The sequence below is a fragment of the Manacus candei genome, unplaced genomic scaffold (genome assembly GCF_025592945.1).
Source record: "Manacus candei isolate 608988 ecotype Guabito, Panama unplaced genomic scaffold, ASM2559294v1 h1tg000057l, whole genome shotgun sequence".
Classification (NCBI taxonomy): Eukaryota; Metazoa; Chordata; class Aves; order Passeriformes; family Pipridae; genus Manacus; species Manacus candei.
In genome coordinates, this window is record NW_026138105.1 from 10,703,463 (window position 1) to 10,729,954 (window position 26,492).

The 26,492-nt window shown below is 44.8% G+C and overlaps 2 protein-coding genes across 2 annotated transcripts in view; one reads left to right on the top strand and one right to left on the bottom strand.

The window, feature by feature from the left end:
- COL9A3 (collagen type IX alpha 3 chain) overlaps positions 1-19,405 on the top strand; it is a 35,149-nt gene extending 15,744 nt beyond the window's left edge. Inside the window, exons 11-32 of the mRNA XM_051803152.1 lie at positions 1,139-1,195; positions 2,232-2,285; positions 2,710-2,763; positions 3,271-3,324; positions 4,075-4,128; positions 5,510-5,563; positions 6,011-6,064; positions 6,350-6,403; positions 6,973-7,026; positions 7,744-7,788; positions 8,668-8,721; positions 9,114-9,167; positions 10,050-10,103; positions 10,998-11,069; positions 14,155-14,190; positions 15,555-15,599; positions 15,832-15,864; positions 16,240-16,386; positions 16,748-16,802; positions 17,544-17,726; positions 17,982-18,059; positions 18,621-19,405. Coding sequence (XP_051659112.1) covers positions 1,139-1,195; positions 2,232-2,285; positions 2,710-2,763; positions 3,271-3,324; positions 4,075-4,128; positions 5,510-5,563; positions 6,011-6,064; positions 6,350-6,403; positions 6,973-7,026; positions 7,744-7,788; positions 8,668-8,721; positions 9,114-9,167; positions 10,050-10,103; positions 10,998-11,069; positions 14,155-14,190; positions 15,555-15,599; positions 15,832-15,864; positions 16,240-16,386; positions 16,748-16,802; positions 17,544-17,726; positions 17,982-18,059; positions 18,621-18,796 — 1,521 coding nt within the window. The 3' untranslated portion in view covers positions 18,797-19,405. The remainder of the gene's footprint in view (positions 1-1,138; positions 1,196-2,231; positions 2,286-2,709; positions 2,764-3,270; positions 3,325-4,074; positions 4,129-5,509; positions 5,564-6,010; positions 6,065-6,349; positions 6,404-6,972; positions 7,027-7,743; positions 7,789-8,667; positions 8,722-9,113; positions 9,168-10,049; positions 10,104-10,997; positions 11,070-14,154; positions 14,191-15,554; positions 15,600-15,831; positions 15,865-16,239; positions 16,387-16,747; positions 16,803-17,543; positions 17,727-17,981; positions 18,060-18,620) is intronic.
- A 107-nt stretch (positions 19,406-19,512) lies between these two features.
- On the bottom strand, positions 19,513-25,348 carry TCFL5 (transcription factor like 5). Its single transcript, XM_051803134.1, has 6 exons — positions 24,520-25,348; positions 23,646-23,832; positions 22,869-23,028; positions 21,918-22,158; positions 21,399-21,540; positions 19,513-20,703 (listed from the first exon to the last, which is right to left on the bottom strand). Exons 1-6 carry the CDS (start codon positions 25,248-25,250, stop codon positions 20,590-20,592), a joined length of 1,575 nt encoding a protein of 524 aa, XP_051659094.1. The 5' UTR covers positions 25,251-25,348; the 3' UTR covers positions 19,513-20,589.
- Positions 25,349-26,492: the final 1,144 nt, after the last annotated feature.

Below are 26,492 nucleotides of genomic sequence, written 5' to 3' on the forward strand. Positions count from 1 at the left end.
CCTTCCAAAATGCACATTTTGCATACATCCTTCATTTACAGAACAACTTCAGCATTTGGTAAATGACAACAGCTTTTCATGAATGTTTCTAGTCCTGCTTTGCCACAGAAAAGGTTGTGTGTGTGGCACTGTTTATTTCCATGGATGGTGGCACCAGGTTCCTATGGGCATATGCTTTGGTCAGGCTTCTTTCCTTAGGAGAAAGCCTTGATTCCTTTCTTTCAGGGGAATGAAAGGAGTGTTGAGCCCATGAGCGATGGGAGTGACATTTGCAGATTTCACAGCTGTTGTTGTGACAGCTTCTTTGGTTTTCTAATTGATGTGCCCCAAAAAAAGCTCAGAGTCAGTTCAGACTGCCTTATGGCACATCACGTGGAAGTTAATAGAAAATGATGCTATTTCTGCAAGTTTAATTTAAGTTACTCTGTGGAATATACTAGAAAATAAAATTTCTGCTACTGAGGTGTTGCCTGAGGTTTTATTAAAAGGAAAAAAAACCAACAAACAAATAAAAGAAAGGCTGTGGAAGAAAATCTCATTCCGTATTTATGAAGTTTTTAGAGTATGGCCCTTTTCTCCATTAAATTTCCATGTATGTTCTGATTTATTCCCAGTCAGAGTTCCCACCAGGGGCTCACCCACCCCTAAACATCTGCAGATACCAGCTTATAGGTATTGGAGTTATTTTTCTATTGGTCCCCTTCCAATAAACTCTAATACTTGTCGTTGTTTCACTTAGGGAGTTGGCTGAAGGAAATCAATAGAGGTCAATCAATGCAGAGGATTAAATATGTTCCTAATGATTTACAAGGGACCAATCCAGATTCACTGGGGAACTCAGATTCTTCAGCATTTTTGACTGTGGATGCTGTGAACTTTCAGAATGTCTCACAGCCCATGCTCAAAGTGAAGCAGTCCATTCATAAATTGTTATTTTATAGGTTGCTGGGGGTTGAGACCTCTAGGACCCCTTTCCATAGGGAAATGCTGGTCAATACATGATGCTGTGATTCCATCAGATTTAGTGGATTTAGAGCCCAAACCCACATGACCTTTTCACCTCTCCCTACTAATGAAAGCAGCCTCCCTGGATGTGCTGTGTGTGTTTGCTGAACCACATTGTTTCTGTTCCTTGCAGTGCCCAGCTCTGTGCCCACCGGGTCCCCCAGGGCCCCCAGGAATGCCAGGGTTCAAGGTAAGGAAACACCACCTGCACAAGGATCTGTGCAGATCTTACTGGAGCAAAACATAGCTTATATAATTAAATACAATTAAATTGTTGTTTTTATAGCCAGTGTACCACGAGGCAGCTTTTTGTTTGTGTTGTTGGGCTCTGGTACATAAATTCAAGGTTTCAACCCTCAGGAAATCTCCCTCAGCAGTCAAACATCTCCTCTGTCCTCTCTTCACATGGAGTCTGTGCAGTGGGTTACACTCCTGAAGTGAGACAAAGTAATAAGTGACTCCAGTTCTTTCAGCAGGATTTAGAAGTTGGCAAGGAGTGGGATAACTCCTGGGAAATCTTCTCAATTCCTCTTGAACTGACCTTTCTTGGGTCTGTTTGGTCTCTGCACTGAGTCATAAATATCATTACAAGTACACAATATTTAGGGCATAATTACTCAAAATTCATAGCTCATGAAATGGAAAAGCCTGAGAAGCTCTCCAGTTATGATGCAAATGATGCACAGGACCTTATTTGTGGTGAGGAATAACATCTGCCATGGCTGAAGTTAGTCTGGATGTCTCCCCCAATGATAGGAAGGGAGCCAAGATGCAAATTGAATCAGAGTTTTATATAAAAGATTTCAGTGAGACTTGTATTTCTTTGCAAGCTTGATGATGGAGATATTAAAGATGACTTAAAAAAGGAGGTTACAGATGCAGAATGGGGTTTTCAGAAGTGACTCAGCCCCATTTTCAAAGGCGATGGGAACTGAGTTCTGCTTCCTGATCTGTATTTGAGAATTGCATCTGGAGACCTATGGCCTGCAAGTCACTTTGGAAAACCAAATCTGGGCATTTCCTGAAACTACATCAAAACTGGTACCTAACACAGGAATGGTACATGGATAGCCACCCCCAGAAGTGATCTCTGTACACACCTATAGATTATTTTCCCCATAACTTCTTCATGTTATGGGGATTTAGATCTTACAGCTGTCTCACAAAATTTAAATTTTGAAACAAGACTCTATTGGGATGTGAATAATCATAACTCTTATTTCTAGGGACACACTGGTCACAAAGGGGAACCTGGTGAAATAGGAAAACAAGGAGAGAAGGTAAGCTTCAATTTAAAAGGGATGGGGGAAGATTTTTCTCTTTAAAAGCTCCATAATAAGTGATTTTTCAAGAAGACAGGGAGAAATAAGGCAACTGGCTGAACAAGGAGAAGTTACTATGACTGAAGTGCGTTGACTTCCATTGCTGTGCCTGTAGGACCACATGCTACCTCTCCAGGAAAATTCATCTTCCCAATGATCATCATGTTAGGATCAGTTTGAGTTGACACCTGTTGTTTCCCATGCAGGGATGTCAGCTCATGGAAAGCCCTGCATTAATCACTTGGATAAATTCCTGACTGATCCAAATGTTCTTGCATGTAGAAGAAATTGCCTATAATTCTGAAGAGAAATCTGGGAGGGAGGTCCCTGGCTGTGTGTTGAGCCTCTCTCTCCTCTTTTCTAATTGATTTTTCTCTCCCAGGGTAACCCTGGCCCTCCCGGTCCTCCAGGCATTCCAGGCAGTCTTGGCCTGCAGGTAACACCTCCTCTTCTGACCAATTCTCATGACCTTTTCACTGTGGAACTCGATGGAGCCATCAATCACCTTGGTTACACAAACAGCTCTTGCCTCTGCAGAGTTACAGATGTGAAAACTGATGCTGGTGAAAAAACAAATCGTGCTGTTTCACTGAGCTTTAATTTAGGTGCTGCTTTTGGTACCTCACCGTGGATGAGAGCTGGGTTCCTGGCAGAGCCCTGGACACCTTTTTGGTGGACCTGAGCTCTGGGCTGGCTTGAGAGCCTGGGAGATGGACTGGAGAGCACGGGGATGCTGAATGCCCCACATGGGCTGTCAGCACAGTGTCACTGCTCAGGGGTTGTCACCAAAAGGGTGTCCTGTTTGTGCATCAGAAAGTTGAGCTTTCTGCTGTTCCTCACTATTTCTGAATGTTTTCTGTGTTGAGGAGTTTTTACCTCGTGCTGTTCTGCCCTTTTGTGTTGAACAGTGGTTGAGTTTTAACTGATTTGCTTTCTTAATTAGGGCCCGAGGGGACTAAGAGGCCTCCCTGGTCCAATGGGTCCAGCTGGTGACAGAGTAAGAAAAACCTTCTGTTTTTTTCCCCTCCAGCACCAGTTTGTCTTGTAAGAGGTGCCATTTGCACTTATCCTTACTGAATTCCACTGGGAAACTTGTACAGGTATAAAGTGTGGGCTGTGCACCCCCCCACCAGAACAACCTTCCAAAGTCAGGAGAATCCACATTTCCAGGGAACTCGCGGGGTCAGAGCCAGCCACACTGAAATATTCCAACCAGAAGGACAAAGTGCTGTCCCCACAAGGCTGACAATGCTAAAGAATCTTGCAGAATAAAAAAAAAAAAAAAAAAAAAAAGTAAAGAGGAAGGTTTCATTTCACTTTTTGTTCTGTCTCTTTACAAGAAAAAGCCAAAGAAACACTGATGGACAAAGACTTTCAGGACATGAGAAGTCTCCTCAGTGAGAACAGGGTTAATCTCCAGCTCTTCGTGGCTTTGGACTCTTGTCGTGGTCCTTTGACCAGCAGCCTGAATGGTTTTGAATTTGATGAAGACATGCATTTATTTAGGAATAAGTGTGTTACCAAGAGAGCAAGGCCGTGAATGGTATCAGTGTATCAGAGAGATAAAGGTGGGGAGATCCAGAGTTAAAACCTGTTGTTCAGAGGGGGATCTTTTGCAAGTCTGTTCTGCAAACGAGGAGGAAATACGGGGTGTCTTTGTGTTTTGTCAGGCTGAGGTACAAGGTGGGGATACTGTTACTTCATCCTCTGCCAACCACAGCATTACAGTGATGTCTGTTCTTTGCAGGGTGACATTGGTTTCAGAGGCCCACCTGGAATCCCAGGACCTCCAGGGAAAGCTGTATGTATCCACTTCCCGGGCTCTCTACGGCTCTGACTTCCACAACCACAGCCTGAAGTTTATTCCTCCTGCTCTAAGCCCTGCTGCCAGTGAACAGGAGGGTGTGCTGACCACCTCCATCAGATTATTCCCTTTGCCCTTTTCCCTCCAGTGAGAGCAATGTTGTTTCACCTGGCCCAGACCTCGTGATGCCTTTCCTCCAGTTGTTCCCCATGCCAGAATAAGTTCCCCTCATTTCCATTACTCTCTGTGCTTCACTGCCCTTCCCTGAGCATCAGCAGCTGGAGAGGGGAATATGTGTTACTTTTGGAGGAAGAATCAGCATTATTCTGAGCTTACATTCTTTGATCCTGGTCTGTTCCCAAGTGCTCACAATTCACAAGGATTTTTTTCTACAAGCAGGAATAGTTGTGAATTGAAGATGGAATCCTCATCCTTTTGCCAAGCTCTGGGGTGAGGTGTAGAAAAACACCAAACCTGCACACTGGGCAGACTCCTGTACCCTCCTTAGTGTAGCCAAACAGGACCTGAGCTGCACCTGCAGCATTGTGGCTTCTCTAAGAGCATTTTCCACTGGCCTGTCTGTCTTATTGTGGATATTATTTCCACCCTGTCTGTTGTATTGTGGATAATAATGGCTTTAAGCTGAATGAGGGTAGACTTAGCTTAGATATTAGGAAGAAATTCTCCCTTGTGAAGGTGGTGAAGCCCTGGCACAGGTTGCCCAGAGAAGCTGTGGCTGCCCCATCCCTGGGATTGTCCAAGGCCAGGTTGGATGGGGCTCTGAGCAACCTGGACTAGTGGAAGGTGTCCCTGCCCATGGCAGGGAGGGTGGAACAAGATGGTCTTTAAGATCCCTTCCAACCCAAACCACTGTGGGATTCTATGATAATATGGCATCTGCCTTACAGCAGGTACTTCCACCTGCCCACAGCAGCCAACAGACCACACTGACCCCGAGGCAGTCCTACCCTCTGGAGACCCCTCCCTAGTCCTTGCAGTTATAGATTAAATTCATCCAAACTAAAATAAAATCAGACATTTTCTCACCAAACTTTTCATTATGCCAGACAGTATCTAGACAGTAAATATTAAAGTTTTTCGCCCACTCTATTTCTGCTTAACAAAATTGCTTCATTAAATGAAGGGGAAGAAGGTCCCTGCCCTGAGGGACTGTTGGCAAAATCCCTGGTGCAAAAAGTGTGTCAGGAATCACAGAGTGTAACTGAGAAAGTACAACTGAGCTCCTGGGGGAATGTGTGTGCTCACACCTCTGTTAACACCAACAAACAGCACAGAACCCTCCTCGTTCCACCCTCAAAACCTCAATCTTGTCATTGTGTGATGAAGGTGCTGAATGGCTTTTCTTCCTGTGTCACAGGGAGAACAAGGAAGCAAAGGACCTCAGGGATTCCGGGGGCCCAAAGGAGATACTGTAAGTGCAGTCACACACCCCTCTGCTCCAGTATGGGATGTGACATTCCAAGGAATCAGTTTCACAGGTTTATTGTGGCTTGTACCCCCTTGGTTTGCTTGAAAGGGAGGTGAAAGAGATGAAAGTATCCTCTCAAAAATGAGATGTTTAACTCTTATTAAAGATGCCTGTTTAGTGAGGTGTTGAAATGCTGCTACAGCCTGGAGCAAAGGGATCAGATCCTACATTCCCATTCCTTGAAACAATCAAGAATTTTCCCAAATGTTGCAGCCAGCATTGGGCCAGTTTTATGATGTGTCCCAAAAGAACCTCCAAACCTATGTGAACAGGAGAGGTTCAGCCCAAACTGAATGAAATGTCCCTGGAGAGTTTGAGTATTATCTTTGTTGACAGATGGTTCTTTAGAGTTGTGTCCTGGCTAATTCAGGATTTATTGTCGATTTCTAGGGTAAAGCTGGACCAAAAGGAAACCCAGGGGCTCGTGGACTCATAGGAGAACCTGTAAGTCAATTAAATAGGATACAGGTCTCACTGGTATCTTGCTTGCAGATCAGGAGATAAAACATAATTGGAAAAAAAATGTTTCTTGCCATCTTTGCTGCCAAACTTGTGCTCTGGGTCTCTGTAACCTCCAGTGCAATCCCAGTTGGACTAAACTCCAGTTGTACTGCTGTTAATGAAAATCCTCCCAGTACAACCCAATGCCCAGAGGTTCTTTGATGTGATTGTGTTTTGCAAACCACAGAGCCTCCTCCTGACCTTAACATGTGCTGTGCATGGTTGCAGGGCATTCCTGGCAAGGATGGGCGGGATGGAGCTCCTGGACTCGATGGTGAGAAGGTTTGTAAAGTCCTACTTAAACACTGCAGGAAAGATTCCTGTGACTGTGCCCTGAGTGTTGCAAAGCCACTGATCAAGAAGAGCGTGGCTGGAAAGCTTTTGCTTCTAAAAAGTTTCCTAATAATGTCAATAGTGAAGGAGAGTGAAGTTGCTTCTATTAATTGATCCCAAGGAAATTCCCTAAGTGAAGAAGATGCACATGTGATGTAAGCTCAACTGTGTCCCTGTATTTAGTGGTTCCTCCTGGCTGACTCAAGGCCTTCAGAGATGCCTTTTCAGAGCTGTTGACAGAGTCATCATTTTATTTCAATTGCCTGTCAGGTACTCATTGCTTGGTTTTTGAAGTGATCCCTCAGGAACATGGAGTGTGTGCTGCCAGGGAAGGCTGGGAGCTGCAGGGAAACACCTGGGAGCTCATGTCCAGTGGGGGCTCACCTCCTGTAGGCACAACAGCTCTTGGTCCTGGGGAGGGAGAAGAGTACAGATGCCTGTTTGGAAATGTGTCCCCTCCCTCTGTCAGACTATTTCCCAGTGCTGGAGGATCCCTCCTAACCTCTCACTATCCACAGGGTGATGCAGCTCCAATGGGTGCTCCTGGAGAGAAGGGGCCAAACGGACTTCCTGTGAGTATGGAGCAGGACCTGCCACCTCTGGGGTTCCAGCAGCTCAGTCTGCCTGCAGAGATCCCTCCTGGGGACAGGGGAGGGTCATTTTGTGTGTTGTTTCACAAGGGGCCACAGTTAAGCCAAGAGGAAATGCCCTTTTCCCACCATGCAGTCAGGGAAGCAGTGTATAGGACAGAATGGAGAACACCTGGAGTAGCCCCATATTCTAACTCCATGGCTGTTGGCCTCTCTGGCTCTGCTTAAAATCTAAATTTGAGAGAGATTTTCTCTTTCACATCCCAGTGATGTGCATTCCCTATGCAGGGAGGTAAGATCTGGGTTATAATATCCTGAGCTCTGTCCTTGGTTTACCACTGTTTATTGACAAAATGTTTCAACTATTTAAAAGAGGTAAAGTATTCCTTTCTTCCTGTATTACACAATATTTTGAACAGCCCTGGAGAGACGTTTCAGCTTTGCAAAATGTTGCTGCTGTTGGTCTATTTGCATATATTTCCTCTTTGCTCTAATGTCAAGGATTAGTGTTTGTAGAGCTGCAAGGGCAGTGAGCAGGAGAGAGATTGAAGTCGTAATTTGCACAGTGAAAGCTGCAGAAATCTAAATCCTCCATTGCTTCAAGCAAAGGTTGCTCCTTGTGTGTCAAATCAGACCACAATAACAAATTTAATAACTTCACTTCTTCTGACATTGCTTTAATATAATTTTTTTTCCCAGGGACTGCCTGGAAGAGCAGGTATTAAAGGCTCAAAGGGTGAACCAGTAAGTGGATGTCTCTACTGATGGGTTTTGGTGGGGAAGCTGGTCACAACAAGGCCTTTTAGCTTTAGGGTATTGGGAGGACTTACCCCAAAGTGTGTCAGCATTTCTGCTGGGGCTGAGCTCCCCTGGCAGCGAGGAGCAGGAATTAGGTAAAACAAGTGGGCTCTTGCTTCTCATTCAGTGAAGACATAGCAGGTGCACAGGAGGGTCATCAGTGGTTCAGTAAACCTCACCCTTTGGTCACAGTCCCAGGAGCTTCTCTGGGAATCAAAAGCCTGAGCACCTGCAAGCAGGAACAGGATTCTCTCATCTTGCCTTCTGTACCTGTACTTTCCCCCCCACCTCTGGATAAAACCTTCCATGGAGCTTTAGATTGGCACCTACCTGTGAGACAAAAGAAAACCTCAGACAGACAAAGCTATTCTGAAAAGCATCTTTTTTTCCTGTCCCTCCCCTTCTTTCTGAATTTCACCCTCTGCACCTGCATCATTATTCCTGCTAATCCTCATGCAGGAGAGCATGCAGGAAGGCATTTCTCCGACATGAGGGTGATGCAGGAGTGAATGTGATGGGATGTCCTGAGGACACCTCCAGAAGAGCATCCCTGTCTCACTGGTCCCCTTCAGTCCCATGAGGGACGTGGTGACACAGCCCTGGGGCTGGCAGAGCCCTCCCTTGCCACTGGTCCCAGGACAGGATGTGCAGCTCAGCTGTTCTTTACATGTCTGGGGTTGGGAGTTTTGTCTTAAAACTGCAAAAGTTAAAAGCTGTGTTTATTCCCTGACCCAGGTTTTAACTCCCTCCTCCTTTTGTTCAGGTAGGACAGAAACGACTCTCTGAAGTGATGCCCTAATTGAGTGTTTGTTTTCTGCTCTGCAGGGCAGTCCTGGAGAGATGGGAGAGGCAGGTCCCTCAGGAGAGCCAGGCATCCCTGTGAGTATCCCATCATTTGCACGAGCATGAGCTCTGCTGAGTGAGTTTTAAACCAAACTGTGAAGCTGGAGCTCATGTACTGCTTCCCTGCACAAATAACCATGCAAGAAGTGCTGAGCTGCCTGCAACACGTGCAATCTGAGCACTGCAGGCAGTCCACACGGGTGTGGAGCTCCCCAGGGAGCTGGACAGGCAGACACCTCCGTGCACAGATGCTGTGCTGCAGCAGAGGGCAAAGCCCAGCAGGTGTGGAGGAGAAGATGGGCCAAGAGGGCAGGGAGTTTGGGACTGAAACAGCCTGGGATCCAGGAATGCCTTCTGGCTCTGCAGTGGGGAGGGAAGGGTGGATTCGTGGCTCCTCAGTGTCACGGCTGACTGGGTGTTCTTGCCAGGGCGATGTTGGTGTTCCTGGTGAGAGAGGGCTGCCGGGACCCAGAGGAGCAACTGTAAGTACAGCACTGCCTGTGAATCACCAAAATAGAGTTTGTGTATGGGGTTACTCTCTGGCTACAGCAAAAGGCCACATTCTCTCTGGGGAGTTTTGGCAGCAGAGGAATATGTCCCCCATAAGTGAGTCAGATCCTGTTCTCACTGACAGCTCCCTGCAAATGCCACGTGATCCCTCCCATTTCCCTTGGCAAAGGAAGCTGCACTTGTCCAAGAGGTTTGAGGAGCTGCTACAGGCTGACAGGAGAGACTGGACAGCCAGCAAGCCCCTCATTAAACAGGAATAGTAAGGCTCTGCTTGTGCTGAAGTGAGCCACTAATGAAGCAAAGCTGCTGTGAAGCTGTTGCAGTGTACACTGAAACCTCCCCATTTCTTTATCACTGTCCTTGGAGCAGAGAATAGGGATTCACTGCAAAACTTGAAGTCATACACACAACAAAACTGAAAATAACTGCATGTCCCCCTGCCATGTCCCTGCTCCAGAGCAGAGATGATAATCAATAATATCAGGATGGCAAAGCCCTGATTTTGATCACACCACTAAAAACACCTGGGTACCTTTTTTATCTTGTCCTCCCCAGCTAGTGCTGGTGCTGAGGTTGTACCTGACATTCCAGTGGTTCTGTTGGACTTTTTTCCTTTTGTTTTTTTTCCTCATCTTAAACTCATTTTGAAATCCAGGAGCCTACAGCAAGTCTAATATGATTTCTAGTATGTACCACTTAGAAGTAATTGAACTGTGTGATTTATTGTTTGTGAGCAGCTGCTCCTGAAACTTTCAAGGAGAGGGAAATCAGCCTTAGAAATAAACTCTAGTAATAATGTTTGCTTTTATGGCCCTGAATTTGCTCTTCACCAAAGCTGATCTTTCTCTTTTCAGGGACCACTCGGTCTCCAAGGCCCCGTGGGAGCCCGTGGTGTCCGAGGTTTCCAGGTCAGTGTGATGACAGAGGTAATTTAATAGGCATCATGTTTGGGCAGGTCACTGTTTTCTGCAAACCTCTGGCCAGAAAATTGTGTGATGGCAATGAAGGGTAGGAAGAAACATCTTTCCATTTGCCAGAACTAGTCTGACAACTTTAGAAAGGACACAAGCCCAGATAAGCTGCCTGCCAGAACAATTTATGTTTAGCACTTGTTTGTAAAGGAAGAGTTGGAGTTTTGAGCCCATTCTTGGGCACAGGTTGCCCAGAGAAGCTGTGGCTGCCCCATCCCTAGAAGTGTTCCAGGCCAGGTTGGACAGGGCTTGGAGCAACATGATCTGGTGGAAGGTGTCCCTGCCCGTGGCAGGGGGTTGGAACAAGCTGAGCTTTCCAACCCAAATTGTTTTATGATTTTTCAAGTTTGACCTCTGTAAAGACACCTCAGTTTCTCCTTGATCTGGGCCACTCTCAGGCTGTATTTCTTCAGTGAACTCCTCCTCCTCTCTGCTGCACTCACTGAGGACTCCCATGTTTCTCCCTCCTCTCTCCAAGGGAGTGGGACCTCCATGCTCCATTCCCCACTGACACTGGCACGTGGTGCTGCCTTCAGGGAGCATGACTTCATGGCATCACAGGTGTGATTTACCAGTGAAAGGCCCAGGCCAAAGGCTGGAGCACCTTGGCAGGTGCCTGACCTGACCTGTGGACCAGGACAGAGGCTGGAGTGAGCTGTACCAACCAACACAAGTAGTCCCTAAGTCCTGGGGGAAAAGGAAGAGAGAACATCCAAGACAAATAACCTTTTTGAACATGTTGTGGAGACTGGTGAACTGTTGGGGTGTTGAAGCACGCAGGGTTTCCTGGCCCTGTAAGCTGCAGCTTGGTTTTTGTTGTTTTCCTATCAGGGTCCCAAAGGTGCCAGTGGTGAACCTGGCCTTCCTGGTCCAACTGGAATCCGTGGAGAGGCAGGTGACAGGGTAAGGAGAAGACATCTGTAACTGATTCCTGTTTGGGATATGAAACTAGAGCGTAACGGGGGCCCAAAACTTGGTGTAGCTGATGTCACCCCAGCAAACACAAACAGGTTTGTACATTTGGTGTCCCAGTCCCTTCTCTGAGGCTGCTGCCCAGGATGGACCCTATGGCAGGTAACAGGATTCGTGCATCCTGTCTCTTCTGTTCCTGTTCTTGTTTCTGTTTCACTTTAGGAACTCCCACTATTTTTGGACAGGGCTTTCCGGTCCCATCCTAGCCAGAATAGATGTTGTTTGGGATTTTTCCCTGCTCTGTATGCTGCTTCCACCAAAGCCTCACTCCCCATGAGCACAGGAGAGCTGATTTGTGCATTTTTGTTACTCAGATGCTTGATTAGACTTTCTGGTGTTTTTTTTCTTAAATTACAATTTGCTCAATGACTGATCTTTCTGATCAGCAACACACCTGGCCATCCACCTCAGAATAAATGAGACTTTTTATTTAAATTAATTCATTCTCATCTAAAAGAAACCATCGGGGCAAAGTGAACAGCATTTGTTGGGGGCTTGCAGGAGAACAGGAGCCATGTGTTCACCAGCTCCCTCCTCTCCAGCCTTAAGGTGAAGTTTCTGTGTAAGCAATCACAGCAGGACCACGGGGGTTCCACAATGACCCTTCTGTGCTGGCTCCAGGCAGGTTTTAAAAAACCTCTTGGAGTGACTGTGAGCTGGAAGTGTGAAACAGGAGGGTTATTGTGGAGCTGTGGGGCTCTGACTGCATTCAGGGCTTCGCTGCGGTGAGAATATGTATGTTCAGAGGGGAAGAGGCCCCTGCACGGAGCAGCCAGGGAGCTGCTCTGAGCAGAGAGAGGGAAAATGTTATGCTTAAAGCAATAAAAAATGATCTGGATTTTTTTTCTGGCTCCAAAGTCAAGCGTAGTTACTCTAAGATGTAACTGTTGATTGTTCAGAATGAGAGGAAATGGCCTCGAGTTGTGCCGGGGGGGTTTAGATTGAATATCAGGAAAATATTTTTCACAGAAGGGGTTGTAAAGCATTGGAACAAGCTGCTGAGGGAAGTGATGGAATCACCAGCCCTGGAAGTGTTCAAACAACGTGTGGATGGGGCACTTGAGGACATGGTTTAGTGGTGAACGTGGTGGTGGTGCTGGGTTGATGGTTGAGTGCGATGATCTTCAAGATCTTTTCCAACCTGTGATTGTTTCTTGCCACCTCAGCACATCAGCAGCTTTCAGGAAAGCAGGTGTAGCGGGTTTGGATAATGCTGGAGACTTTCCACCTTCATACATGTGGCTGGTGCTCAGAGTAGCCTCCATCTGCCCACCCAGTCCCACTGGTGTCAGTGACAGCAGCGAGGGCTGTGCCAGCAATCACCACGAGATGTGGGCTGGGAAGACTCTAAAACCTCAGAATGTGCTTTTATAGCCTTAAAAAATGGGCTTTGCTGCTGGGGGTGATGGCACTGCTGGGACACACACACAGAGAGCCCAGCAAATCTGCCCTGGGTTTGCTTTACTGCTGGTCCTGACATGTATAAAGAGAACTGCAAACATGGGATCGATACAATTACACCATCCCTCTCTCCTGAAATCAGCTGTGGCTTTTCTATAAAAAAATCCCTTCAAGCCTAAGCTAACAGGTACTGACAGGCTTTTTCACAGTCCTTGGACCGACGGTGGCCAGGAATACAAACCTGCATGTCAGTGTGTTTGCTGGCATAAGAAATACAAGAGATTAGTGCATTTGACTGTAAGATCTAAGATAGCATTGAGATTAAATATATAAACCATCTTGTTGGAGTGGGATATGGGGAGGGGAAAGATTTGATTGTTGTTGCCAACTGAGGTAGCAATAGACAAATATTTTTCCTGAGGGTTTTTGTTCGGATCGATTTCCAGAGGATTCTGGATGCCAACAGGCACCTGGGGCAATGCCCCTCTCAGCTCTGTGTAGGCATCATTATCTAGTGATAATAGAGATAATCTGGTGATACTTGGCCAAAAACAGTGGTTGTGTTTAACTGACACACATGTGAGGGCTTGGAGCTGGCAGTCCTAAACTCCTGTCACTTGTTCCTGCTGCTTGGAATTACTACTGCAGTAAATCACAGTTTTGAATGAAAATCCTTTGGGCTAAGCTGCTCTCTAAGGGAGTGTTCCTGGCAGGGCATGGTCTTTGGTGACTGAACTGTGTTTCGTTGCCATAAACTTTCATGGAGCCTTGGGACTCTGTGAAACCAGAGGTATAAATCTAGATGATTACGTTCAGAAAAGAATATATTGCCTTTGTCATCAGCAAACATAAATTGGGAGTTATAAATAGCTGTAGCCACTTCTGCATTTCTATGTTCTATTGTCCGTTTTGCTGACAGTTATTTTCCTTTAATAGAAATCCCCCCCTTTTTTCAACTTAGTGCTTGACTTGAGCAAAATGACATGTCCTTGTTCTATGTGCTTGTCCTCTTCGAAGATTCTGTTCTGCTGAGCCATCTCTAGATCTAGTTAATAAAACAGGATCAGTTTGCAGATTCCAGATGGATGAATGTCCTGTAGGAATCCTCTTTCAAGGGTAAAAGGATGGAATTTCCCATGTAGATTTTGCAGTAGAGAAAAAAAAATTGGGGTTTTCCTGAACTCCTTGTTGGCTCTGCTCTGTGGAGCAGAAAAGTCACAAACAGGGCTGAAAATGTCTCATGTTCTCTCTGTGAATGCCAGGTAGGTAAAGTTGGAAGGATTTTTCAAGTTGCCTGTATTATTCCTGGCGTGATAGTCAGTTCATCATCTAAATGTATTTTATTCCTATGGCCGTGTTGTTCCATGAGTCTCATAATTGGGAAATTCTAAATTCTAAATTCTAGGGAAACCTAATTCTAAATCCCACAAAAACTGAAGTCTAATGAAGCCTTGAAAAACCATCATGACTTTTTGCCCTTGTGGTATAAAAATGGTCTTGTCTATTTTATACTGTGAGTAAATCCAACCCCTTGCTGAGTGAGTGTCTGACTACACCAGGCATTCACAGGAAAATAACAGTTTGAGCTCATTTGCCTTCTTTTTCTTATTCACAGGGTCCTATTGGTGTTCCTGGTCCCAAAGGTAACCAGGTAAGTGATAACTTTTGTGCTGTTGTCAGCAGAGGCATTTAACCCAAACCTCAGGCACAGCCTTAGAACAGTACAAACTGCTTTTTCTCCCTCAAATGAAAATATTCTGCAGCAGGCACCAGCAAAACTCTCTTTGGTCCCATTTTTCCTGTTGGCACAGATGCAGGCTGTTCTAATGGAGACTCATGAAAATGCTGTGATAAAAACACTAGACCCTTGCTGTGTGTTTTGTAGCCACGAGGCATCTGTGTAGGAGCTCCTCACATCACATTCCTCCTGAGTTAAGTTTAGAAGTGCAGCTTTTCCTTGAACTCCATGTGGCTGATGAGGAAGACTTTATCCTAAATTAAAAGCTTGGCACACTAATGGACTACTTTAATATTTTACTTTTTGCTGCTCAACTTCCATAGTCGTTTTAATCTCAGCAATGAGCTTTTGAGCCAGTTTTCATCAAATATATGGCTTTCATTAATGCATGACTGTGTTTTTACAGAAAACAAGGCTTTTGCAGCAAGCCTTGCTGGTTTTGTTTACCAGTGTCAGTGTCTGTGTGGTCTCCGTTTTGTTGCTAAGGGAAAGACCAACCTACTCTCTGTTTGTCTTGAAATGACTTCCTCTGGAAAGCCATCGAGTCACCATAACAAGCTCATTGTCTGCTCTAATTGCTGTGTAATAAGCCAGCTCTGTGTTCCCCAGGGGCAGTGCTGCCTGTGGGGCCGGTGGCAGCAGGTTGCAGTGATTTGTGTCACCCCCAGTGATGTTCAAATTGCACACACTGCTGCTGCTGAATGGAGGTGATCAGCAAATTGATGCTCCTCGTCCTGGGCTGATAAAAGGGATGTCACCAGAGCTTTAGCCACTCTCACAGTCCCCAGACAGAGAGGAGAGGGAGGATCCTCACCAAGTGATGATCACTGCAGTTTAAGGGTGGGATGAAGATGTTCTGCAGGTGACTTTGCTCAGGAAGCCTAAAGAACATGGACACTGAACATCTGGCTGTGGCTGCAAACCCACATTTTCTGTGAGATACAGAGCTGGGGAACCTGAAATTAGATTCACTGTCCAAGGACAGCCTGTGGGTGTCTTTCATGGCCACCCCACCAGGGATCTCATATGTATGAATTCAGCCTTTCAGCCAAGTCCCAGCCTGTCACAAAGGGCACCCAGTCCTTGTGCCACCTACGGTGGAGTTCAGCCTTGGGAAGAGGGAACTTCCTCTTGCTGGAGCAGCTGTGTAGGCTGCAAAAAGACCCCACCTCCCTTAGGCACTGAGGTTATCCAAGTCTCAGGGTGAGCCTCATTGTCAGCAACACTGTCCTTGTGCACCAGCAGGTGCAGTGTTAACTCTGGTCTCTCCCTTCCAGGGCATTGCTGGAGCCGATGGCCTCCCAGGTGACAAAGGAGAGCTGGTAGGTGTCCTCAGGTTCAGCAGGATTGACTCCTCAGATAACAGATGGGTCTAGAAAACCATGTATCAATATGGTCAGTCAGAATTAATCATCCAAGATCTCCAACCCTGCTGTGAAAAGGAGAAGGCAACCCAAGCCTTGTACAGCTTCCTGCAGCTTGGGAGGTTGGGCTTCAGAGGTGCATTTGCTGAATGGATCATTCTTTCTTATTTCCATTTTTTTTTTCTAACAGGGTCCCTTTGGTCCTCCTGGCCAAAAAGGAGAGGTATGTGTCAGACACTGAGGGCTCATGCCCCAGAAGGTTTGGAAGTAAACATGACTATTGCATCTTTCAATGATACATGTCAATAAGTTAAGTTCTGATGCCATTCCCTAGAAACATGTTTTCCTCACAGTCATGCTATAGAATCTGTGAGAATGACAGGGGGCTGTAGCATTCAAAATACTGGAATATGTTTGATAATTTTGCTGCAGTAAGGGCTCCTGTTTATGTGTAAAACCACCCATAGGATATAAGAATTGTACATATCAGCCAGGTCAGTCAGGGAAACCTGACAAAAGGCTTAACTAATGACCAGGAGAAAACAGTGGATCATATCTTTAGTTTCCAGTGGTTTTTGCTTTCTTTGTCTCATTACAGCCAGGAAAACGAGGAGAACTTGGTCCAAAAGGTGCCCAAGGACCTAATGGGACAGCTGGAGCACCAGGAATCCCAGGACATCCGGGGCTCATGGGCCATCAGGGGGTGCAGGGTGTTCCTGGCATCACGGGAAAACCTGGGCCTCCTGTAAGTGTCCTCTGCTTCTAGGGCACAGTCAGGGAACCTGTGAAGTGAATAAATGGATCGTGGGGTTTGGATGTATGTTCAAAAAATAAGGTCCTGCGTTTCAGCAGGCAAAAGTAAGGCCAAATAAGCCCCAGATTAAATATCTGGCCTAACATTAAAATTAATATCTGCTGTTACTATGACAGAGTTCTGAACTGAAGCTGTCATCTTTTGTAGAGGGGAAAGAACCCACTCCTCTCCATGTGGGATCCTGTGCTTCTTCCTGAGCTGCTGGAAATGTATTTTGTGTCCTGAAGCTTCTGCCAGGGATGATTATTGATAACATGATTTGTACAAGGACAAATTCTTCTGTTAATTGCAGGGCAAAGAGGCCAGTGAACAACATATCAGAGAACTCTGCGGGGAAATGATAAATGGTGAGTATCACTGAGAGAAAACTGACTGAATTGCCACATTAGCTGAAGATGAGTAGATCCTGAACATAAGATAGCTCCTGAGATTTGTTAATTTTCTGTCTGGATAAGAAAAAATACATTGACCTTTAATGCAGGGAAATTATTCAGGAGGTCACCTTGTTTCTGGGATGTCTTTCATTGTTCTAAAATTAGTATTTTTTCAATGATTTATCCTGGCAACAGACAAAGTGCACTGAAAGCAGCTTTGACACAAGTATTGTGCCAGCACAGGCTGTGAGAGTGTCTGCCTGCCCTAACCTGTGTCATTCTGAACTTCAGCTCCCACCTCCTCTCTCTCCTCAGTGCACCCCATCTCCTTGGAGCAGAGCCCCCCAGAGTGTCCTTCTTTCTTCAGAGTTACTGTTCTGCATTTGGAGGTTATATTCCCCATTTGAGATGAGGTTAAACTCTGAAAGTTTGCTTTAGAAAACTTGTTTTAATTATTTAAGCATCAATTGTTAAAATACTTGATGTCATTTAAATTGATTTTGGAAACAGAAAATATCAATGGCTTAAAAACCTGCAGATTTATGATGAAAATCCCTCTGTGTAGTATAAAAATAACCCAAAAAGCTACAGGTGGGCTGAGAGGAAACTCAATGTTTCCTTCTGCCAGAAGCAGTAAGTGTGTGGCAGTGGCGGGAAGATCTGCTCAAGCAGAGTGAAAATGTTGGCCATGCAGTTTTTCATTGTGTTTTTCAGAGCAAATTGCACAGTTAGCTGCTAATCTGAGGAAGCCCTTGTCCCCTGGAATGACGGGTCGACCTGGCCCAGCTGGGCCCCCAGGTCCTCCTGGAGCAATGGGAAGTGTTGGGCATCCTGGTCCTCGTGGCCCCCCTGGATACAGAGGGCCAACAGGAGAGCTGGGAGATCCTGGTCCCAGAGGTAAGTTAAGACTAAAGCAACCTGCTTCTCTTTAATGCCCACTGAAATAAATTGCAAAACTGTACTAAATTCAGCAGTGGGGGAAAGGAGATCAGGCCTCCATGGAGTTCTAGAGGGGGGTTTGCATCTTTGGGGATGCCCTGTAAGCAGAGATCCAACTAATGTCCTGAGGATTTTTAGCTCCTCTTGGTCTCTCCCCTTCCTGTCCTTGGCTCCAATGCACAACTCACTGTGGAAACTCTGTTTGTGTTCAAGGTGACACTGGTGAAAAGGGAGATAAAGGACCTGTTGGTCAAGGTATCGATGGGCCTGATGGCGATCAAGGACTTCAAGGTAAGGCTGTGCAAATAATTTAACACTCCAGCACTAAAGCAGAGGCTTAAGAATCACAGACTGTTCTGAGTTGGAAGAGACCCACAAGGATCATTGAGTCCAACTCTTGGGGACAGCTCTGCATAGAGCTGGCAGTAGATTATCATCACCCCTCTCCTGTTACTCAGAATCTTAATTACAACTTGACTTGAGGAGGTGCAGTGAATTGAAGCTGCTGAAGGCCACAGCCTCCCACTGGGGAACAAGCTGGTGCCAAGGAAGGAGGGACAGTTGTGACCCCACCTACTGTCACAATAAGTAAGCTGTGAGCTCACACAGACAGGACATCCCTTGACCAAATTATTCAGGCATAAAAAAAATGCAAAACTTCAGATTCAGGGTAAATTTATTGAAAACACCTTGTACTCAACAGGCCATAACAAGTGTGATGTACAGACACTCAAAGTATATTAAGATCTCTAAAAGCAACACATATATACATATATTAAAAATAAAATTAAAAAAAAATAAAAAAGAAGAGATGGAAATACATCATGTAATCTTTCCCCCTTTCTTGTTTAGGACCACCTGGTGTGCCTGGAATTACTAAAAATGGCCGTGATGGGGCTCAGGGTGAACCCGGCCTGCCAGGGGATCCTGGTACTCCTGGTACTATTGGGGCTCAGGGAACTCCAGGAATATGTGACACGTCGGCTTGCATGGGAGCTGTTGCAGCATCAATTTCCAAAAAATCATAAACCAACAGTACAAGAAGTGAAGAAGTGACTGAATATTTAAATAAACAGTGCATTGTAAGAAAACAGAATCCTCCTAGTGCTAAATGGACAGATGCTCCTTCTGTTCTGTTAAGTGGAGACTTTGACACAGTTCTATGAAAAAGAAAGCATCAGGTGAAAACTTTAATTAAAAGATGCTTTATGAGTGTTTTTCCTCCCCCCCAATTATTTTCCAGAATTTTTACTGCTAAACAACCTCACCTTTCCTTTCTCCCTTTGCTCAAGAGTCCTGCAAGAGGAAGCATTGTTCCTTTTTACCATCACCCCCCCATACACTAAAGATCACGACTTCTTGCTATAAAAGTTTGAGCCTTTTCAGTTGAATCCCTTGGTGCTGCTGCCACTGATTTCAGTTCTGCAGGTTTGTGCACAAAGACACACGTTGTTAAGGTACTCAGGCACCAAACTTCCTCTTCTATCAGTGGAAATCATGCATTTAAATATCCTGTATTTTAATATCTTAACATTCTGGCCGAAGTAACGACCATCACTTACATATATGCTGTCACTTAGCAATTTTCAGATTGCACCTCAAATATTTGCCAAGACTAGTAAACAATAATCCTCTTGCAATCAAATTCTGCAAAAGGTGTAATGTATATATTTAATTTTGAGGGAAGAATTTTTGTATATTTCCATATGATAATAAAAGAAATGAAGTAACAGCATTTTCATGACCTCTACTTAAGCTATTTGCACAGTAATTGTGATGGAACCCCACGTAAGAAAGGATGCTTTTCTAAAGTCCAGCCAAAACCACCTGCAATGAACTGTTGTAAAAATAAAAGGAGATTTTTTTTTTAACCTTTTCTTTGTGATGTTGTGTCATTTACACATCAAGTTAACTCAGCTGAACTCCATTTTCCAGAACTGGTTTTACTAGGATTGTTTGGATATAAATTGCTGCAAAATTGTCCTTATCCGTGATTTAAACCAGTATTAATTTTGGTAGACCTTTTTATACTTTAAAACTTGCTAGCATCATCTATTTTAAAAAAATTAATAAAGCCACTCTCAGCTCACACACTGTTCTATTTCTGTCCTATATGCCAAAGCCTATGAACAAAGTGTCATATTTTTCTTTAAATATAAAAATAGTTTGTGCATTTAAATATCTACTGTTTATAATATGCCACTCTTGGTTTAGAGTAACAATACAAGAACCTGTTGGACAGTTGTGTGACAGACATTAAAAATAATACTCTTTGGGGCCAAGTATGTTAAATTATGTGTGCAAATGGAAAATTCATAATATGCACAGTTTAGAAACTAAGCACTTGCTCAAACAACCAATATAACCTTTACATTTTTAATGGGAAAATGGTCATTATAATATGGTAACTTTAGTTTTTCTTTGCAGCGGAAGACTATGTTTCCATCTGGCCATTCAAATAACAGGACAGATGGATGGTCTACAACTCTGCCTAACTGTACTGGATCATCTTTAAAAAAAAAAAAGGCAAACCCAAACAATTAAATAAACCCCCCAAAGCAGGATGACAAACCAATTTTGTAAAACTAAAGGGTAGAAATACTTTCTTGTAGCTTCTGGTCCCAAAGCCTCTTGAACAGGGCACTGGTTTCCACTGCTGGTAGTTAACTTCCATTTCCATTTTCAATAAAGAACATTTTCTTTAAAGCTCTATTTATATATATTTACAAGTTACATTTCACAATCCATATTCAGCATGTAAATGGAAAGAATAAAATACAGCTTGGACCATTGTCACACAATTCAAGGTGGTCAGGTCTGACTATTTGGTCTCCATAGCCGTGCGGTTTTCCTGCGCTGGACACATTACACATGAGTCTGGTCTTCCTATTTTTAGTCTCCTGCCTGTTTTACCACAGAACACAGTCTCAAATTCCTAAAAAAAATCAAAATACAAAGAATAAATAACAACTACATTTATTGTAGATATTTACTTGAGATTGATGGTTTTGTTTCATCGGTGTTCTGGAAAAATAAAGCTCTTCAACAGGAAGTGCTGAGGGGCTATATCAGGATCTAGACAAGCAGCTTTTCCAATACACACTCCATATACTGTCTTGAAATTCTTGGCAGAGCCAGAATTACTCTGGAGCTGCTCCCATGTGGAGCATGGGAGCTTCTTATAGGACAGATAACCCTTTACACTCACCAACCCTGAGATAATGTGGGCATGTAACTGTAAATCCATCCCTGAACTCATAGTTCATAAAAAACAATTAGAAGACTGTGAAAGTGGTAAAAAATAGAGAAAAGAAAGGAGAGGAGGAATGACTGAAGAGGACCTTAATTCTAATATTGTTTTCCAAATAGGATCATGCTCAGGAATTGGGTAGCTAAAAGAAAAAAACATTGACTTCAAAATCTGATTTGAAAACCTTGACTGAGGACAGCCTGTCATTTCTCACTAGTGAACTGAACCAGTAAAAAACCAAAAATTTAAAGGAAGGTTCAAGGTTATGGTGGATCCTTCACAAACAGCGTCATGAATAAGTATTCCATATAAGTTATACACTACAGCTTTAAAATATTTCACATTTTCCACAAGACCAAAAATGAAATCAGATTTCAAACCTGCTTCAGAGAGTCGCCGTGCCTTTCCTGAATGTACTTCAGGAATGCAGTTGTCCACTGCAAAGTTGTTGCCTTATCAGTGTCAATCGTGCAGAACGGAACCAGGAGATTCAGCTCATCACAACAAACTCGGATCCTGCGCCTGCAAACATTGGAGGTTATCAACCAGGGCCACAGGGAAGGGAAAAACAAAAACAAAAGGAAGACTACCAGCCACAGACTTCTTTTTGTTTGCTACAAGCTTCATGTATCAGTCATGCTGCACACAAGTTACCTTATCTTTATAGAATGGGTGATATGTTTTGAAATCTCTCTTTGTTTGTTTAGAGAGTAAAAACACATCAAAGACAACCACAACGAAACATACATGTATTTTCCCTCTAAGGAACACCAAACCCTCACCACCTGCTTTGCTTTATCTTGGAGCTAACGTGAAACATGTCACATCTACATTTACTCTGGATGATCACAGTATCAAGGTTTCAAAAGCCTTTGCAAGGCCTCAGCTCACAGAATTACCTTCTGTCTCTCTCCAGGCGGTTGTGTCGTTCCCTGCGCTGAGCACTCCCATCCTGTGTTCCACTTGGCACCTGCACACTGGAGCCAGGCTGTGCTGACTGCCAGGGGCCCTGGGCAGCTCCACTGCCCTGGCTGTTGTCACGGGCATTCCGAATTTCACCGAGAGGTTTGCGATCCATGTTTGGATCCAACGGGTTTATTCGGCTGCAACTTCTGTTTATGGCTTGCTTGCATAAGGTGTCTTATTGGAAAAACAAAGAGGAAAAGAACCATCCATTTGTAACCCTCCCACTAACCTGAAAATAGTGATCATGGAGGGGTTTTTTTGTCGCTTTATTTCTGTGGAATAATCCTTGAAGCTTTATTGCCAGCCTAGATTGACTCTTACAAGTCCTTCAGAAGCCCTAAGGCACTGCTTGCTATTCCAAAATCCACATAGCTTCTATTTTCTCAGGGAGCCCACTGAGACCATGCCTGGTTGAGCATTTGGGGCAATCCTTAAAATGTCCTTTAGTTTGGTACTGACTGGATCTGCTGTATCAGCTCAGGGGTCACAAAATGTGCCCCTTTGCCCTGTGGTTTGGTGGTATTTGGTCAAAGGTTGGACTTGATCATCTTGGAGGTCTTTTCCAATCTTAAGGATTCTATGATTCTGAAGAAACTAGTTGCTTACCCAAGGCCCAGATTTTCAAAGGTACTTTGTAACCTTGAGTTTCCTCACTTCAAGCTAGAAGTGCTAAACAATTTTGAGAGTATAGCTAAACTAACAGGCCTTGAACTTTTCTGGAAAAATCTAAGTCCCATGTCGCCCACAGCACATCTCCACCATAAACCCCTCACCTCCTACATCCACTAAAATCATATTCATGCCAGAAAAGACACAAAGTCAGGACAAAAATGTAGATTTGAAGGCCAAGAGAAAGCTAAGTGAAAAGAAGATAAATGATTTACCTCCAACTTTAATCCAAACTTCCTCAGGCAAAGCTTTATTTATAGCACCTACTGTCTGTTTTGTGGATTCAACTTCCTGATAGAGGAAAGGGAATGTCTTGGGTAATCCAAGGTCTTGATGTTTGGCAGCTTCCAAAATAGTGCAAGATGTTCCACAGGTCTGTGAAAAATCAAAAAGGAAATACAGGACTATATACATTAAAAAAACAAACAAACAATAAAACCACAACCAAAACTAAGAAACAAAACCCACCTACTTTGATATGTTCATGTTAACTTTTTAAGTTACTTCTTTAGCCAGAATATATCCCAAATACTTCCACATATAACCACGGAATTTTGACAGACTGGTGATTTTTTGGGGATACCTCTGATATTTCTGAGTGCCATTCTATCACTTTTGCTGCAGAGGTTACTGCAAGTTGTGGAGGGGGAAATATTTTTATCATCAAAATAAACTGTAGAAAATGCTACTAAGTGGCTGCTTCTTGTCTTGCACAGATGAAACCGATGATAAATGGATAAACTCCAGAAAAAAAAAGGAAATCTAACGGCCTACTGTTTATTACTGGGATGCAGGGAACTACTAATTACAAAAATTACAAATGCCACACAACTGACTTGAGTATATTTAAAAGATGTTTAAATGAACTGCATTACAGATCATTCTGATCATCCCTATTCAAAGCCAGCCACACTTTACCCCAAACCTTCACAACTATTTTACACCTAAGAAGTTAATATTATCAGCATTTGAACTTGGCAGGGTAGAGTTACCTGTGCTTGGGAAGGATTAGCACTTCCAGCAGCAGAACATGCATTCATGGTAAAGAACGGGTACGTGAATGGCAAGGAATGTGAGGCAGGTGCAGCCTTATTTTTCCCAAGTGCAGCACACCTGTTCCCTTGCTGGTGAAGAGGAACACCCACCACTTCCGAGGGCTGGCGAATCAGTGTCACTAAACTTAAAAACAAAAACAAACAAACAGAAAACATACCAGGCTGACTGCTTGAAAACGAGTGCAGAAAAATGTACAGCTACACATCTTACTAGTAACTATCACTAAGAAACCCCTTCCATTTACTGTAAACAAAAATCACTGTTATTGCCATATTGCTTACTTCAGGGACCAAAGAAAAAAAAAAGGAAAATCAGCTGAGAAGATATTTTATTCTGTGCAATAACAGTTCATTTCACACTTCAATAAAACATTTATCAGCACACTAAGACAGTTACAGGGCTAGATTGTACAACAACATTTTTGCTCAAAGTTTTCCCCCTAGTCAGGCCTCCACATTGTAACACTAATCAATCACTCTTATTATTATGATCAAAAATCTACTTTACTTTTAGCAAGCTCCATATTAAAACTAGGCATTGTTCTCTCGCCTTTATTTACAGTACATGTTATCAAGAATAAAGCTGTAAAGTAATTAATTTTGAAACTACATGCTGTACCATTCATGCAATACACAGGGGGCCTAAGCTGAGCTCAGCAGAGTTGCATCCACATTTGATGGCACAGTTTAACAAAGCCCAACCCATCCTCCTCATGTATTAAAAAAAAGTACCGTCCTTAGGTTTCACTTAGAAAATCAGTTTTGAACTATACGATACATAGTTTAACAACATAAAGTAATTGCAACACACTTGTTAAGAGTTACTCCAGATTCTTGGGGTTCTTGACATCTGGGGTTTTCTGTCGGGCTGCTGTTGAATCTGTCTTCCAACCGAGCTCTGACTGCAGGTTTAGATCTAAGCTCTGGTGCCAGTGCCGAATTTTCAACAAATATATTTTCTTTATTGTCCCCCAAGAAATTTTCACCCTGTTTAGCTTTTACTACACTGCATCCTGAGACTTCTACAGAGCTACTGTTGGGTGCTTTCTCTCTTTGGTTCAGAGGGAGGTTGGACTCGCTAAGCAACATCATTCTGAGCTCCTGCAAGTCAGCATAGCCCAAGTGTGGGTTAGAACTTGGCCAATAGCTGTCACAAGGTAACCCTGACTGGCAGGTAACTGGGCAGACCGACTGGTTCCCAGAGCTGCTGGACGAGCCCCCATCCTGACTGGTGCTGGGGGAGGGCTGCTGCAGAGGGGGGTCTGCAGAGGGACCAGGCGAGGAGAAAGCGCTGAGCCTGGCTTCCACTTCACCTTCACTACTCTGGGCCTCCGTGTGCGAGCAAAGTATGTGCTGCAGCTGGGTGTACTCAATGTCCATCATCTCCACCAGGCTGGCCTCGGGGGTGGCGAAGCCAAGGTTTTGCTCACCAAAGGAACTGTCACTTGAGCCTCCAGGTCCGACAGCAACGGGAGCGGGGTCAGGAGCACTAGCTGGGCTCTGAGGAATGGTCTGAGGCTCCTCGGGGGCTGATCCTGACATGGCTACAGCAAACCTAATCAGTTACCAATGTCCCCTTCAACAGCAAACCACACCACCTTCAAGAATTGTGCTATCCATTAAAAAACAAAACAAAAACAAAACAAAACAACAAAAAATTGCACTTAACACTGATTCGCGAGGTTAACAGGGCGGGGACCAAGCTGCCGCTGGCGGGGTACCTGACACCCTGACCATGTCTCCCCCCCCGAAAAGGTGAGACCCGCCCTCCCCCTCCAGCACAGCTGCTCACGACAAACGGCCTTCACCTGTCCCCGCCCCGCGGCCTCGGCGGGGAGGCTGCGGGCAAACTCTGCGGCCTGGCACCCCCCTGAGGCGGGGCCCGGGCGGCGGGAGCGGGGCCCGGGCGTTCGGGGGGAGCCGGGGCGGGCAGGGCCGGGCGGGGGCGGCCGGAGGGGACGCGCGGCCCCCTCAGCGCTGCGAGCGCTGCCCCGAGCGCGCCGCGCGCCGCCGCCAACGGCCGCGCGTAACCGCCACGGCCCCGCGCGCGACCTCCGCGCGCCCCTCAGGCGGAGCCCCCCCCCCCCACTTCCCGCCCCTCAGGGGGGGCTTCGTCCGAGGCGCAAATTAAACCCCCGAGCCTGGTAAAACCCGGCATTTATCGGTGTTGTGAGGAAATAAGGAAAGAGGACATGAGCGTGCAGGGCGTGTTTACATGTGTATTTCAGGTTCCGGGCGCACGCTTTGCTATTTGAGCTGACTCGTGGCTGGGCCGGCCGAGCACACGCTCTTAGCCCACGGGGGATTTAAACGAATTGCGACTATTTACTGCTCAGCCTTCTTTCATGCTAATCAAAAGTTTGGACAAAGGCAGAGAATGGTTTTTCTCTCTGCTGCGATGCAGGACAATCATTCGGAATCATTTGTTTCATCGTTGCTGGATAAAGGGTTTTTTTCCCGTTCCCAGGAAGGTTTCTGTGAAGCACTGAGGGGCAGCAGGTTCCTTCCTACAGCGGAGTCCACAGACCTGAATTTCCTGCTGCAAGATTATGTTACTAAACTATAAAGGCTTTAGTAGTTCGTCAGTGTTTAAAAAGTGTCTTTTGATAGTAAGTTATTCCAAAATGCCTTTAAAACCTTGCACTTTTCTGGACTTAAAAAGTGGTCCTGTCCCATAATTTCGGAATTAAAACCAGATGCCCATTACAGAAGAGACATCCTAGAAAAAAAACAGAGCATGAAAGGCACAAAAATGCCACTCCAGCTCATAACCAGAATAAACCC

Coding starts and splice junctions, on each gene's coding strand:
- TCFL5 (XM_051803134.1), bottom strand. CDS start 25,250: ATGTCAGGATCAGCCCCCGAGGAGCCTCAGACCATTCCTCAGAGCCCA. Junction 21,541..21,917: donor CGCCTGGAGAGAGACAGAAG/GTAATTCTGTGA, acceptor CAATGTTTGCAG/GCGCAGGATCCGAGTTTGTT. Junction 20,704..21,398: donor ACGGCGACTCTCTGAAGCAG/GTTTGAAATCTG, acceptor GATTTTTTTTAG/GAATTTGAGACTGTGTTCTG.